Source organism: Dufourea novaeangliae, unplaced genomic scaffold (assembly GCF_001272555.1).
Source record: "Dufourea novaeangliae isolate 0120121106 unplaced genomic scaffold, ASM127255v1 scaffold228, whole genome shotgun sequence".
Classification (NCBI taxonomy): domain Eukaryota; kingdom Metazoa; phylum Arthropoda; class Insecta; order Hymenoptera; family Halictidae; genus Dufourea; species Dufourea novaeangliae.
In genome coordinates, this window is record NW_015374150.1 from 2784090 (window position 1) to 2799285 (window position 15196).

General features: G+C 44.6%; 1 protein-coding gene across 2 annotated transcripts in view; it reads left to right on the forward strand.

Moving 5' to 3' along the window:
- The window catches only part of LOC107191649 (longitudinals lacking protein, isoforms A/B/D/L), a 118917-nt gene that overhangs the window by 85162 nt on the left and 18559 nt on the right, over positions 1-15196 (forward strand). Inside the window, exon 7 of one of the 2 annotated variants that reach the window (XM_015580742.1) lies at positions 13997-14355. The exons of the other annotated variant lie outside the window; for it this stretch is intronic. Within the exon in view, the coding sequence (XP_015436228.1) occupies positions 13997-14355 (359 nt within the window). Of the gene's footprint in view, positions 1-13996; positions 14356-15196 lie in introns of those variants that run through there. 2 annotated transcript variants of the gene reach the window in all.

The window sequence follows — 15196 nt, forward strand, 5'->3', positions numbered from 1 at the left end:
CGGTACAGTAAATGATCGATGAGTGTTCGAACGCTCCTCGGTACGGCAAATCTTAGATGAGTGTTCGAAGGATCTGTAGCACTGACAAGGAGGGCTCTCCAGGGGGTGATGTTTGAACACTTAGTGACTCGAAGAACCTTCGTACACTCATCGATGATTTACTACACAGTCCGTGAGTTACGCTTTCGAATTTGTACTGCGTCTTAATGGGTAGATGGAGTCGCACTGTTTTTAATTGATGCTACACGTCGGCCAGTCGAGAGTGTTATACAAGGTGCGTCTGAAAAGTTCGGTGAATGGTCCCATATGTTAAAAACCGCGCTGGTTAGGATGAGGCGCCCGTGCATACGCATTCAGAGACATGTCAACAAGTGCCCCCGATCGTGCAAATCATCGAAGCGAAGCAGTGGTGCACGCTGCGACCAATCTAACGGAGTCACGTGAGAACTCGTGTAATTGCAAAATGGAGCAACGCGTTAACATGAAGTTTTGCTTTAAATTAGGGAAAACGGCGACGGAGACCACACCCTCCTTATTCTCCAGATTTGGCGCCAGCAGACTTCTTTTTGTTTCCCCGCCTTAAATTAGCCCTGAAAGGCTTACGCTTCGCAGACGTTGCGGATATCCAACAACGCGTGACCACGGTGCTTCGAGCAATTCCAAAAGAAGCGTTTACTGACAGTTTCCAACAGCTTTACAACCGATGTCAGAAGTGTGTTGTAGCTAATGGTGATTACTTTGAAGGCCAGTAAAGGTATTTTGTTTGTAACTCTTGTTTCCTTTATTTTCTGAGACCATTCACCGAACTTTTCAGACACACCTTGTATGTTCACTTTTGGTGGGAGGTGTACAGTGTGATCGGTGAAATAGACAGTGGAATTAATGTACTTAATTGTTTACGTTGGTGGGGGAAAGAACGAATGGTGATATGTAGTGGGGTTTGAAGGGTCGTAGAAAGTGTTTATACAGGTGTTGTAACCTGCTAAATGCATTTGTCTCCTGCAGTAGACCGCCTACTTTATCGCTAGACTGTGGATGCTTATCGAAGTTCAAACCTTTAAACATTTATGAACATGAAAATCATTGTCACTACTACTTCGTTATTTACCGTGAGCACACTCTTTATTAAAAAAATTTTTTTTGTAGGTTGTATTATTTGTATTTACATGATACGAAAAAGATGCAGTGAGTCGGGTTAACAGTTTCTATGCCTCGATTTTGTGTCAATTGACTGGTTGAAACGTAGATACTTGAACATTGCAAGATGATGATAATTAAATTTCCCGATTTTCCTGTTCACTAATGAATTCTTGTTAGTTTCATATTCATTGTCTATTTCACGATCACATTGTATGTCGATTGTACATTCTGGCCAAAAGCTACACGGCGAATTCGTGAAATTCACTCCCTGTCAATTGTCAGACGAAAGTGGTGTTCGACGGGAGAGAAAGTGTTCAGCATTTCTTTCTCGATCGACGATCGTCCGACGGATAATGTGAATCCACCCCTAAAAAAAAGCAAGAATCGCCACGACTGAAAAAAATGGGAAACGGTTGGTCTGTCCGTTTCCACCAGACGATTTGCGCTTTATCCAACGATTTTCCTCTTCGATATTGTACATTTTTATTCGTAGCGAATGTATGGAAAATAAACTTCTTCCTTAGCGATAGTAAACCGCCTCAGTTCTTCCAAACCTCCAACAAAAAGAGCATCGTTCAACCAAACGTGTATATGTATGTTCTCGCTCGATCTTCGTTCCGTTTTATCTTTTTATAATTTTACGTTCACTATTTGGTGTCATTGGTTTTCGGAACAATTTAACGAGTGTATACTTTCATTTCCGAGATTTTTTTTTGCAAGAATGCCTTCCCTTACCCCTCCCTGTTACGTCGTAGAGACTAACCACACAAGTCGAGAGAACTCGTGGGGCCTCCACTGTTCTCTGGCGAGGATGTCAGGACACGTCAGGCCCCGGTCGGAGGGATCGTGAAACGATTCGCATCGATAAATCCCATACGACTAACTGTCACGATATGTTCGTGTTTTTCAGATTTCCCGACGAAGAGCTGGAATTACCATCGCAGTCTGAAGGGGGCGTACGATTACGACGATCGGAACCGACATCCCTGCCCGAATTGTTTTCGGAGTTACAAGCACCGTAGCCACATGATACGGCATTACAAGTACGAGTGCGGAACACCCCAGAGATTCGAGTGTCCTTATTGCAAGCATCATCTGAGGCAACGTACACACGTGTGGACGCATATACGGACCTTTCATCCGAACTGCGAGCTATACTGCGTGGACATCGTCACGAACGCGAGGCTCACGCATCAGGAACAGAGAACCGATCCGCTTGGCCAAGGATCGTACCTCTAGGCAGGGGTTCGATGGACTGGGGAAAACGGGGGCAACCAGGGGTTTAGTGGACTGTACAATGTGTGACGCAATTAGTGGCGTTGTTACTGGGGACTGTACCAGCGTAACGTTATGCAGGGTGTCGACTCGAATGGAGTGACATGTTCGAAAGTAGATTTTGTATATTGGACCTGAGAATTATTCGCTGACAGGTATTATTCTTCTATACGGTGTAGGCGGATCAAAAAGATGGCGTTTCGTCTCGGGAATCGTCTACCAAGACTCGTCAGTGGGGCTGACGGTAGACGACCCCTACCCCAGACGCCTGGGTTGCTCCTCGGCGGAGCCCCTTCAGTAGCCAAATGCTCTAATTACCGCTTGCGAGAAAACTCGTCACCTAGTGGCTGCTACAAAAAACCCAAGCGACTGGGAGAAACGTCTCCACAGACCGCCTGTCCCATCAGATCTCCTACAGAGAAATGGGACACGATACAGAGACACACGAATGCTGTACTCTCGATAGTATCTCTCAAGTGGATACGTAGCATTAGACTGTAGATTTTGTGATATTTTCGTTCAATATTACTCGTGTTTCGTTTTAAAGTGTCCTTAGTAGACGAAAGGAACTTTTCTTTAGATGTTTTTGTTGGTTAGAATTCACGTGATCCTCAGGTCTAGTAATAACGTGATTAATTGCGGGACATTGTATACTATTACTGCAATGACCTGCGTTGGATGAGGTAAGTTAAACTCCCTCAGGTGGAAAGTAAGTCGAGCTATCCATATTGTCTAGCTGTATCCGTTTAGAATGTTCAGTTCTCGAACTTAAATTTTCAATGCTTTCATTTATTTTTTAGACTTTTATATGGAAATATAATTAATTCGTAGATACAACTAGACGAACAATCTATAGTTTACGTTACTCTCTGCCCGAAGGACGACTGATTTACCTTTTCAACCATTATCATTGCAGCGCAATGTACATATAGTTGCTCCAGGTGAAAGTACTTAACTGTGCTCGACATTCCGATTGGTAGAATCTGATTGTTGGGCGTATGTTCGACCGATCGTATATCAGAAAGAGTAGTAACATCTATTTATCTATGACAGTATGTATAAAATGAAAACAACTTTCCAATACATACCGTAGACCCCTTATTTGGGTCTACCTTCAATCAACTTACGACTACACACTTCCCTGTATCGAATTTATAAAAATGAATCTCCAATTCACCTGTGATCTCTCTGACACTTACGTTCACTCCAAAATATCATGTGGTACATTCATTGGTCCATTAATTGATAAAACTTGTGCAGCCTGTAAAATATCGTTACAGACTGACGCCTCAGACCGACACACTTACCAGACCTCGGTCGTTACAGCTTAATAAATGTCTGCGGATTTTACACATGTAAGTAATCGAAAGCGAGCAAAGGAAAGAAAAAAGAAAAGAGAATGCCACCAAGAAAACAGAAAACAAGTGTGTGTGTACACCCTTTGCGCGATCCTCGAAATGAAACCTCGAAGTTCGTTCCGTCTCTCTTTTGTTAGGATCTCTATTCCTCGCTTCCTCTCGCGCTCGTCAGAGAGCACCACCGTATCCAAGATGGCGTCCAACCGAGACCTGGCCGATCCTCACACGCGCCGTTGATTCGTGGATTTATTAATAACCTTCTATTTCTCTTTGTGTCTGTTCCAGAGAATCCGAAGGAGGTGACGCGAATCGAACGGTTCCACGGACGATCCGGCAGAGAATTCATGATCATCAGACGGAACGGGATGTACGAGTGTCCCAGCTGCCATAACCTCTACAAATGGAAGAAATCGATGCTCTCCCATCTGCGTAATCAGTGCAGACAACCGCCCCGTTTCGAGTGTCCTCATTGCGCGATGAAGAACTATCAGAAGGCGCACATGATACGACACCTGCGCGTCCATCATCCGCAGCTCGCGCAAATGTTCTGGGACCGGAAGCTGAACGGCTACGTCCGGCTCTAGTCCATTCGTACAATTTTTTTGCTAATTTAATTGTTGCTCGCTAATAAAGCACCGGTGATCGACTCCGAGAGCAGTTTCATTGATATTCTTCCCTCCCCCTAGACTGTCACGCGACAATCACAAGAAAACTTGTCTGTTTCCGTTGTTTTATTGATGGTTCGATGTTTTTCAGCTGAAGACGGTGGACGGTACCCCCCTCCAACGAAAGGTATCCAACATGGAGGAACGGGATAAGTAGATAAACGTTTATATCCTCCGTCGCTGATGCCACAGATTCACGAAAAATATTTTAAGATACAAGAAGATCGAAAAAAAAAAAAAAAAAAAAAAGAAACGAGGGTGTATTTACTGTTAAATCGTGTTTAGTATATTGGATGATCGTGGAAACGTAGATTCTACCGAATGCAGCAGTGTCTGAATCTCTATTGTATTATTATTCGTTCGTTGAATGGTGGTCAGTTCGAGCTGCGTTCGGTGGAATCGATTCTTTCTATGGTCCTCAGGGCCATCGTGTCGTTTCGATGCCTCCTGTAATCGTGTCAGCTAGCCGATCCTCCGAGTGTTCAGCGTCGGCGTGTCTCCGTGTTTCAGGCTTCCACATTCTACCTCTCCCAGTTGGGCAAAGTCTGATCAGCAGAGGTCGATCGGGGACTATCGGGAAGCGTGGTATGGAAACGGGACGAACCGTGAAACGTCGTAGCTTGAAGATGAACCCCAGCGACAAGAAGAAACCGTTCCAGTGTCAGAAGTGCGGCCGTGGTTTCACCTTGAAGAGAAACAAGGATCGTCACGTGAACTACGAATGCGGACACGAGCCGAGATTTCAGTGCCCGTATTGCGGACTACGTAGCAAGCAAACATCCCCTGTCTACGCCCACATCAGGAAGAAACATCCGGAAGAGGAGGTGTTCATCTTCGACATGAAGCTCTGAACTCGAAGATCCAGGCCCCCGTGCGTTCGTCGATTCTCGGAATAGAAACTAAACCTAGGTGTTCTCGCTTAAACGTTCGATCTACGCTCGCTTTTGCCTGTGGGGAAACCTTCTTGTGCTGCACACACAAACACACACGCTCATCCTTGGAAGATCACACGGGGGAAGCGACCCGGAAGACTCTGGAATCTTAATCCTCTGTTTGAGAATCTATCGAACGAGAACCATTTGTTTCCTTGTACATTGCTAAATGAAACGAGACGGGAGATTTGTGTGTGTGTCTTTTTTCTTGGGTAAATAACAGAAAGAAAAAGAAAAAGAAAGTATTCTTCGTAATTTAATTCTCTCTCTTCACGTACACCGCGAACTAGCCCACACTCGCGCACATTCTAGTTATTACCCCCTACACGTAAGTAATCATTCCTACGCGTTCTTCCGTACTCGTACGGACCACACACTGGCCAATCTACGTAATAATATATACATACTATACCTGTGGGATCCTCGTCACCGCCCGAAGACAAGCAGCGTTCGCGAACAACGATATCGAATCATTTTTCAGTTCCCAGTAGATCGTAAACCGTAGTATTTAAGATGTCGATCCTAGACGTTAGTTAACGTAAAAGTTAATCTCCGTTCTCGAAAGTCACGGCGACGTTAATCGTTCATATAATCCTGAACCGAGGGGACAGATGTTGGGTTCGACGTTATTCGTCTAGAAGATCATCCGCGATCTATCAAAGGTATTTCCGTCTTTTTAATGAAATATCCAAAAAAAAAAAAAAAATCGCATGTCTTAACCCGATTCCTTATCCCAAAATATACTCTCGATGAATCCCCCTGTCGATGGTTGGGGGTAACGATCTTTTAAGGATCAATTGTCCCTTCGATCCATCGACAACCAACCAGGGGTATATATCTCTGATCATGCACACACTCTCTAATCTTTTTATTCCTACCATTCGCGCGATACTTTCACCATCGACTAACCAGCCGATCTTGAAGTTTCAGGTTTCTATGCCGCAGCCCCACAGTTGGATCTAAACTTCGTTTTACAATCTTGCAAGGCGTTCGACAATGAGGGCAACAGTAGGGGGGAGGCCGCCAGTGGCCAGGGTGGCGAGGCTGGATCGTTATCGAGATCACTGCCGAATTACTACGCGCAGGCCAGAGCGAGGAACGCCTACTCAAAAGGTGGCAACGGAGGCGGCGGAGGTGGTGGTGGTGGATCGTTCGCCGATTGCTTCAGGAAGCCGTTCGGTTGCCCGAAATGCGGCCGTTGCTTCACCGTGAAGGGCAACATGACCAGGCATCTGAAGTACGAGTGCGGCCAAGCACCGAGGTTCCAGTGTCCTTATTGCGAGTTCCGTAGCAAGCAAACGTCCAACGTGATGTCACACATCCGAACCAGGCACACCGGCCAGAGGGTCTACGTGGTGCATTTGAAGTACGAGAATTGAACGGGCGACGCGGTTCGGGGACATTTAGAACGTTATTAGGGTCCGTTTCGAGAGGGACCGTGTTGAGTTCTTGTGGAGCACTATATGGAACTTTTGGGGGTATACATTTCCGACCTATAGTGACTTTAGGTGTGCTCAGTTGGTGTGCTGTGTAGTATCCTTGAGGGTACAAGTCGCTAAATATGTCCTTTGATAATTCTTCAGGGCTGTACTGATTTGGTCCTATTTATTTTCTATTGCTACACATCGGACATATTTTTTGTACCCTTCAAAAATATTTCTTCTTCGTAGGGTGTAACACTATTGAAGAAGATTAAGAATGTATATTTTAACTGCCCGTTCTGGTATACGTATACCTTTAGGGCTCCAATAATTACTACTCGCATTGACCGTTCTTGGGCGGTTGATTTGTCACCGAAACATTTAGAGGCGTGAAGGACACAAACCTCTGGTGTTTTTACGGAGTCACTATAGCTCGGGGAGGCAGCGTATGTGTATGTACATTGGAATTTTATGCGGTGTCTTCGATGAGGACAACAGCTTTTGGGGACAGGAAATGCAAACGAGGAAATTGCCTGAACGTCTCCGTTTAGGAACGACTCGGATGACACTGTTCAACACGTGAAATACCTTGTAACCGTCAATAGAAATTGAATACGAATCTGCAACCCCTTTTTCCACAGCACGTCGATTTTTGAAAGAATCTTTTTTTAAATTGCGAATTTTCAACTTTGGAAGTGTGTTGTGCTTTTACAGTAACAGTTATTCAGTTGCTTTTGGCACGAAATAATCCCCTGGAATCTCCGGAACAAAACGATGAAGACCCTTAGTTTTTTAAATAAATTCAAGAATGTCAGGCAAAAATTGGTGTGTTTTTGGTGTCCTGTTCATTTTGATCGGTATTTAAACATTATTTAGATGTCTGTTATATAATAACAATTTATATCATTTTGATCGAGAGAATCCAGAGAATTATTTAATGTCAAAAGCAACTGAATAAATGTTAGTATAAAAGCATAACATACCTCCAAAGTTGAAAATTTGTTTTAAAAATAGTTTTTTTTTTTTTAAAAACTGTACGTGCTGGTAAAAACGGTTTATAGATTCGGTATTCAGCTCGCAAAGATTTATCAGAAATGGCTATTAACGATTACGACATAGGAAAAAAGTTCAAATTTGGTTGAACAGTGTAATTTGTTGAACAGTGTAACATGATTCATGCATATTGCTACGTTAGTGAACGTTAAGTAAAACGATTCTATAATTCTATTTTTATTTTAGCTCGATCGTGCGTAATGACCACTCAAGTATTACTTATTTGAACGGAAAGGGTGGAGTATGTGTTCATGTAACGGTTCTATTTAAGAATCATTATGTATCACGAGGATATTTGTTATCGATTAGAGTATAATATATAGAGGTGTTCGTTACGTTTATAGATAACTGTTTTTATCGATTGTAAGTCTAAGAAGTGACGGTAATGTTGTTCGAATAATAGTTTATTTAGGTTTAATTATAATTTATATATTTACTCGAGGGTTGTATTTCCTGTCAGGTGGTTAAGCTGGTGTCTAATCACACAAAAGACAAAAAAGGCATATGCCAGATTTCTCTAAGGAACAGCGTGGTTTCCAAAAGCACCTGGATTCTGCGCGCTCTCCGCTCTATAAGACCCTCACACAAATTCTGCCATTGACAGAAAAATTACCAAAATTTCCCGATAAAAAAAAGAGACTGTACTTAATAAATTTCACTGTACAATTCACATTTCTTCTGCGTGCAGAATCGCCGCCGCCTCAGTTCGAGAACAACAATCTAATGTTGTTAGAACCACACAGTGCTCCGCGGTGCTCGACATCGTACTTAATCCTTGAATCATTCGTATGATGGCGCGTGGGAGGAAGGCGGTAGGCAAGAGAGGATTGTGCATATATAACACGGTTACATTAAGACAGGCCTGGCCAACATGTTGTTTGTAAGGACGATCTCGTCCTTATCATGACTCAGTCTGTTCCCCCCACTACTCAGTTTGCTGCACGATGATCAAGGATCGGCGTGCGGGATGCTACAGTTGGAGCATGCGCACCCAGCCTCTATGCGTGCTGATCCTGATCATGTGCGGCAGGTATGGAGGGGGAACATTCCCCTACGACAGAACAGAGCAGGCCGGTAGGGGAGGGGAACAGAGTGGCTCGCGAGCTGCTTGTTGGCTACCCCTGCATTAAGACGTTCCAGACAATCGACCGGTTCTGCTGTTGTGAGAAACGGTCATCTGCCTTCGAGAAAGAGAGAGATAGAGAGACGACTGGCCCTCTCTGTGTGCCCCTTCCACGATCTCTCGGTTCAGTCACGTGCAACCCGGAAGCTCATGTGGCGGGCGGCGACCGGAAACCGGAGACCGAGGGGAGGAACGAACCGCGGAAAGCTTGAAGGGCGTTCGTCGGCCACGCGAGTGAAACTCACCGAACCCACATGAGGCTCCACGGGTCTGATATCGATAATAGGCAAAGAAGTATATACTTTATGTATATATACATATACTTACATATACAATATATATATATATATATATATATATATACACACATACATATATATATATTTTTCGTTGTTAAAGGAATTTTTAAGATGTTTTATAATATTAGGAGAACCGATCATTTCACACGGGATACCGAACGGAAGAGAAAAGTGACTAAAAAAAAAACAGAACGATGCTCAAGCGTGCTCTCGAATGTCGCGTGGATTCGAGGTCTCGGTTACATTAGTTAATTGTGCGTTTAAAAATTGATTCCGTGGCTTTTAGGGGAAGAATCTGTGGCGTTCCTTTGTTCACGAAGGGGAAGTCGAACGTATGGAAATAAAGAAAATAAACGGCAATGAGAAGAAAAGTAATACGGTGGAACCAGGCGTTTCTTAAGTACAAGTGCATTTAAAGTTCCAAGATTATATATATATGTACGGTAATTAAGGGAGACACGAACGACGACGTTTCGAACGATTCCTAAGCGTCCTAGATATGGGAGTTGTATGTTTTCTAAAGGTGACGTAATATTAACGATTCTAGCCTTTAATTAAATACTAATTAAACGATAAACGACACTCTTCGATGTTCGTAAAGGAATAAAAAAGAAAACTAATAGCGAGACACACAGTTGCAATTCCGTTGCTCGGAGCGCAGGCGAACGAGCGTTCAGCCACGTGCATGCACGCGAAGAAAAAGAGAGAGAGAGAGAGAGAGAGAGAGAGAGAGAGAGAGAGAGAGAGAGAGAGAAAGAGAGAAAGTGAGTGGCGAATAATTATAGCAATTTTGGTCCGAAAGACGTATGTGGCGTGTTCGTCGGATACTTTAACGTTGTTTCTTGCGTCCGATGCGGTTCTGTTGTATGTTACACGGGGTCGAAAGGTGAAAAAACGCAACCCCCTCTTCGACAGGAGGGGCGGGTTCGCGTAACAAGACTGAAGCGGTACCAACCGAATTTCGAAGGCTGAAAAACCAAAATGGTACAGGGTGATTGCGGTCGGGACGAACGTTTACTCGTTTTCATTTTTTCCGTTTCGTTTTTTCTTAATCGTTTCGCGATCGAAGATACATTCGCGCTGGATAAATAAATCCCCCGATCACTGATGTACACACCGGCCGGGGGAGACAGGTCGTTTGAAACGTATTTAATATACATATATATATATATACGGCGAGCAAAGATGGCGGCGACACGGAAAGGTGGCCCGACGATCGCTCGTCGAGACTCCCACCTTCCCCTGTTTCTCGCGATCAACACAAGAAACCAAAGGTGTCGTTCTTCGTGCCGCGACGAGGATGGTTTTAGTTTTATTCCTGCCGTTTTTAATCGCACCTAGACGTTCGACGTTAGTGGCCGACTGTTTTTGTTGCTGTGATATAATTAAAAAAAAAAACGATGTTGTAGCGATAAGTGCGTTTTAAACGTGTGGCGCCCGCGTTAGATCCGTGGGTCTAGACGTATCTCCACCCCCCATCCCCCTTTTTTTGCGGCGGTCGTCGTTCACGACAAGGGCGTTCTTTCTCTTCACCCCTACACCGCCCCTAAAAAAGATTTCGTTCAGGACGTTTGGCTAACTACGGATTTTAATGTTCGCGTGATAACATTCGATGTCTGAACAAGTTAAGTAACTTCCCCCCCTCCCTTCCATCCCCCAACACCCACTTTCCACGATATTTTGTGATCGTGTATCATCGCTGTGGAGTTGTAAGATATAAATAAATCGATGTTCAAATACCTTAGCCACTGTACCTATACGCTTGATCCGGGAGTGTATGTGTGTGCGCGTTATATCGATTGTCTAGTTTTCATTTCTCGATTAATCTATCGTTCTTTCCCCCACTTTTATTTCTCACCGATAACGAACCCTACGAAACACTCTGTATAATTACCATCGTGGTCACAGGACGAAAGTGAATCTCGTGCTTTCATCACGCTTCGTGTTTCGCCTCAGTCAACACCTTCGACGATCATTCCTTTTCCCACGTAACATCCCTCCCCTCAACTGCGTGGCAATATAGCGATTAATATATAATCTCCGTCTCTGTGTGTGCTTTCTGTCCACGGGTGGCTTCCTATTTTTTTCGTCCACCCTTTCCACTTCTTCGTCTAGGCGAACGACAAACGATTCCAAGAGGATCATTTGACGTAACTCGGCGATGGGATTAGATGGACATGCCGGGGACAGGCTATTCTAGGGAAAAAAAAAGGTTTTGCTTTCATCGAAATTAATGGAACGGTGGTTCACAAGAACGATGTTTGCTTTCAGATCTGACGATGCTGGACTCACTGATGAACATGGTGGTGCCTGGCGGGGATGTTGTCAAGGTCCAGGGACCTCCCCAGAAGACACTGTTTTATTGTCCAAAGTGTTTGTACGGGTTCACGTTAAAGAGCAACCGGAACCGGCATTACAAGTACGAGTGCGGACACGAGCCACGGTTCAAGTGTCCTTACTGCGAGCGAAGGAGCAAGCAAACGTCCCAGATCTACTGTCACATTCGAAAGAAACATCCCCTGCAGAGAGTATATGTGGTTCACCTGAAGGTTTAAACCCCTTCGAACAGATTGACGCCGAAAACGATTCATGTGGCTGGCTTATTTATCGATATTTTCGTGACCAACAGGGACTGATCCACGTCTCTGATTATTTGTTTTATCCGTTACTGTACTGTATTCGCGACCAACAATAAATGTTTCGGCCCATGGATATGCATTCTTCGCGATTCTCACGAAAGTATGAGCTTTCTAGGGGTCTAAAACGCAGACCTTCGGCGTTAATGTCTTCCATAGGCGAATGGGCATTTCTCGGGAATTTTAGGAGAAATGTTTTAACGCAGGTGGTTTTCGAAAGTGGAGTACTTCCCTTCCTTTTTGTCGTCTTTCATTGCCGGTCGTTTTTAGTGCAGCTCCATCCATTTACCTCTTTGTGGAAGACTCGATGCCGCCATTTTGTGTGCCCCTAAGATGGTGTTCGTCGTTCTCGACAGACCAAGTGTGGCAGCTATAGAACTAACTACCAATGTCCTTGTCAAGGGATTCAATGTATTATTTCGTTGTTATGTTATCTCAGTGTTCCCTTATTTCATTGTTCTATTAAATAAACCGTGCGTTGATGATTAAGCGTTGTTCACTAACCACCCGACGTTCACCTCGCCATGCCTTTTGGTATTCAATATCCACTCGAAACGAAAACGATCGCCACCTTAACAATATTCCTCATTCGCCCCGAACATTCGTCACGAAAAATATCAAAAGACTCTACTGGTACCTTCAAACTGTTAAAAAGAAAAGAGAAAAATAAAGACACGGATTTCACCCAGGGACTAAATAGATCCTCTCTGAACTTCTAAACAGAATGTTCCCATTCGGCACATTATCTCCCTGGTCTTCCAAAGCAATTCCTCCACACCATCGTCGCAAAAAAATACTACTGTCATACACATTCCAAATAAAAAATTCCGTTCCACGTACCCAAGAATACCTCCCCCACTCCTGTTATTCTCGTCATCAGTCCGTGTGAATCGTGTTTCCTCCTCTATCTCTAACAGTCTGATTCGTCTGTTTTCAGCGGATCGTTCGTATCGTCTTCTGTACGGGAATTACGGGACGGAACTGTATCGCGACGCTAGGAAGTCCGAGGACGTCTACGGTTCCCTTCGCCTCCGTACCGCCCGACGTAAGAACTACGTGTGCCCGAAGTGCGGGAACGGTTACACCGTGGTGAAAAGTCTGAAGCGTCATCTGCGTTACGAGTGCGGTGTCGCGCCACGATTCAAATGCCCGTACTGCGGGACACGGAGCAAACAGAGGGCCCACGTGAACGAGCACATACGTAGAAAACACTCGGGCCAGAGGATCTACATAATCGACTCGCCCTGATTCGTCGTGGTGGAACCTCTCGAGAGATCCGTGTTTATATCGTAATCCTGGTGTCTGGATCGTTTATCCATTATTCTCTGTCACTGTCTCCTGCTCCCTGTGCCCCACAACCCATAGGATCCACGATGATCTAGATGGAATTCAGCCACCAGGTACAACCTGACTGCATCATCGACACTTCTCAGACCTTTGTGGATGTCGACGATCAGCTGGACCTGAGATATCCCCGCAACACTCGGACAATTTCCGTTCCTTGTCGAACTCTCCCCTTGTTGTTGGTTCATGGTGTGTTGTTTTTTTCTGTATATAATTTTTTTTTTGGAACAATGACCGTTGGTTCGTTTTTGTGTCAATTGTACATGTGATCGACGAATAAAAGCATTCCTACGATGCTACCTGATTCTCAAGAGTAACCCTCTTCGTGGTTGATGACCTAACCAGGGATACAGACCTATACCCAGCAGTGTACACTCGGGGAAAACTCCCATTTTCGGTTCGACTCGCGCGTTATCACTTTATTTTCGCCAGGACACCCCGGCAAGTTTCATTTTTCTTCGACGACCCACGTTCCACGATCAGTCGATTATTATCCTATTTTCTTTTTTTGCTCGTTGCTCGCAAAAGAGACCGATCACCCTGTCGGATCGCCAGGATCCGATCGCGCTCGGTGTCGCTGGACCAGGTGTGATAAGGGCGAGCAAACGGAGAACGAAGTGAAACTAAACAAAGTGTCCCCCATTTGTTTTATGTTTCTCGACACTTCCTTTGTGTCCTGGTCGATTCCACGTTACTGCCCAACCGAATGAACCGAACTAATTCTCTGCTCGTTCTCTCTTCTCGTTTTAGACGACATCAAGAGGATCAAGCTCGAGACCGATCTGGAGAACCTGTGCTCGGTGGTGTTGGAAGAGTCGAACGACTACGACTGCGACGAGGATGACGAGGATGAGGATGAGAAACCGTTGAACGCCAGAAGACGACGCAGCAACACCCTAAGGGACATCGAGAGGCACACGTGTTCCAGATGTTCGAAAAGCTACATCCACGCGTGGCACCTGAAGAGGCACACGAAGTTCGAGTGCGGCCAAGAGCCGAAGGTCCAGTGCCCGTACTGCGAGGCGAGGATGAAGCAACGGGGCCACGTTTACAGACACATCAGACAGTGCCATCGCGGTCAGAACGTCTACGTGATCGATCTGAATTAATCCCAGACGTTTCCGTTTGCTCTCCGCGATCTAAGTTCCTGATTCCCCCGTCACGGGACACTGTTTCTTCCCGTGTTCTTCGTGAAATCGAATGAATATTTTCGTGAACTGAATTTTCACACAGGAAACGGATGGACATACGTGGTTCCGTTGCGTTCGATATCGGTATTATGGTGTGTACCGTTCATCCCGATTTCAAGGTGTGAGAGATTCGATAAAAGTGTGTCATGGACAGGGATATACGGGATCCCAGCCAAGGATCCTTATTTTTCTCGGTATGCAACCCATCGGACACAAATGTTTATAGATTATTTTTACTTAAAAAAAAAAAAAAAGAAAACAACCCGTTCTCCATTAACCACCCCTGTTTCTGTTACCGTAATTTTAATTGTACGTCGACACGAAAGTATTAGACACAATAAATTTTAAGGAAACTGTTTTCTGTAAGTAGCGTGTATGTACATGTTGCGTCTCCTGTGTTCTGTGTGGTCCAAACCCTCCACCCCCCTTTATTTGGACGTCGAAGATAGGGTGCAAGAGTGACCAAGAATTCAATCGGTTCGTCGAACGAACAATCGAATGGAATGATCCTGTATTAATAATTATATTTTAGGATAAGAATTTATTTTTATACATAGACCAAACGATTAAACTACCACAGTGAGCCTTTATCTCGGAGGAGTGGATCGAATTTAACCCAATCTTCAACGTTTCGTAGAAAAAGAAACCATCCAATAGAAAAGTAGCGAAATATAGCCTCTGTGAATCTTATTTAACGTACGCTTTTATGAACACTGACAGGTGACGTTGGCTTTCCAGGGACAGGCGATACAGGCACTAA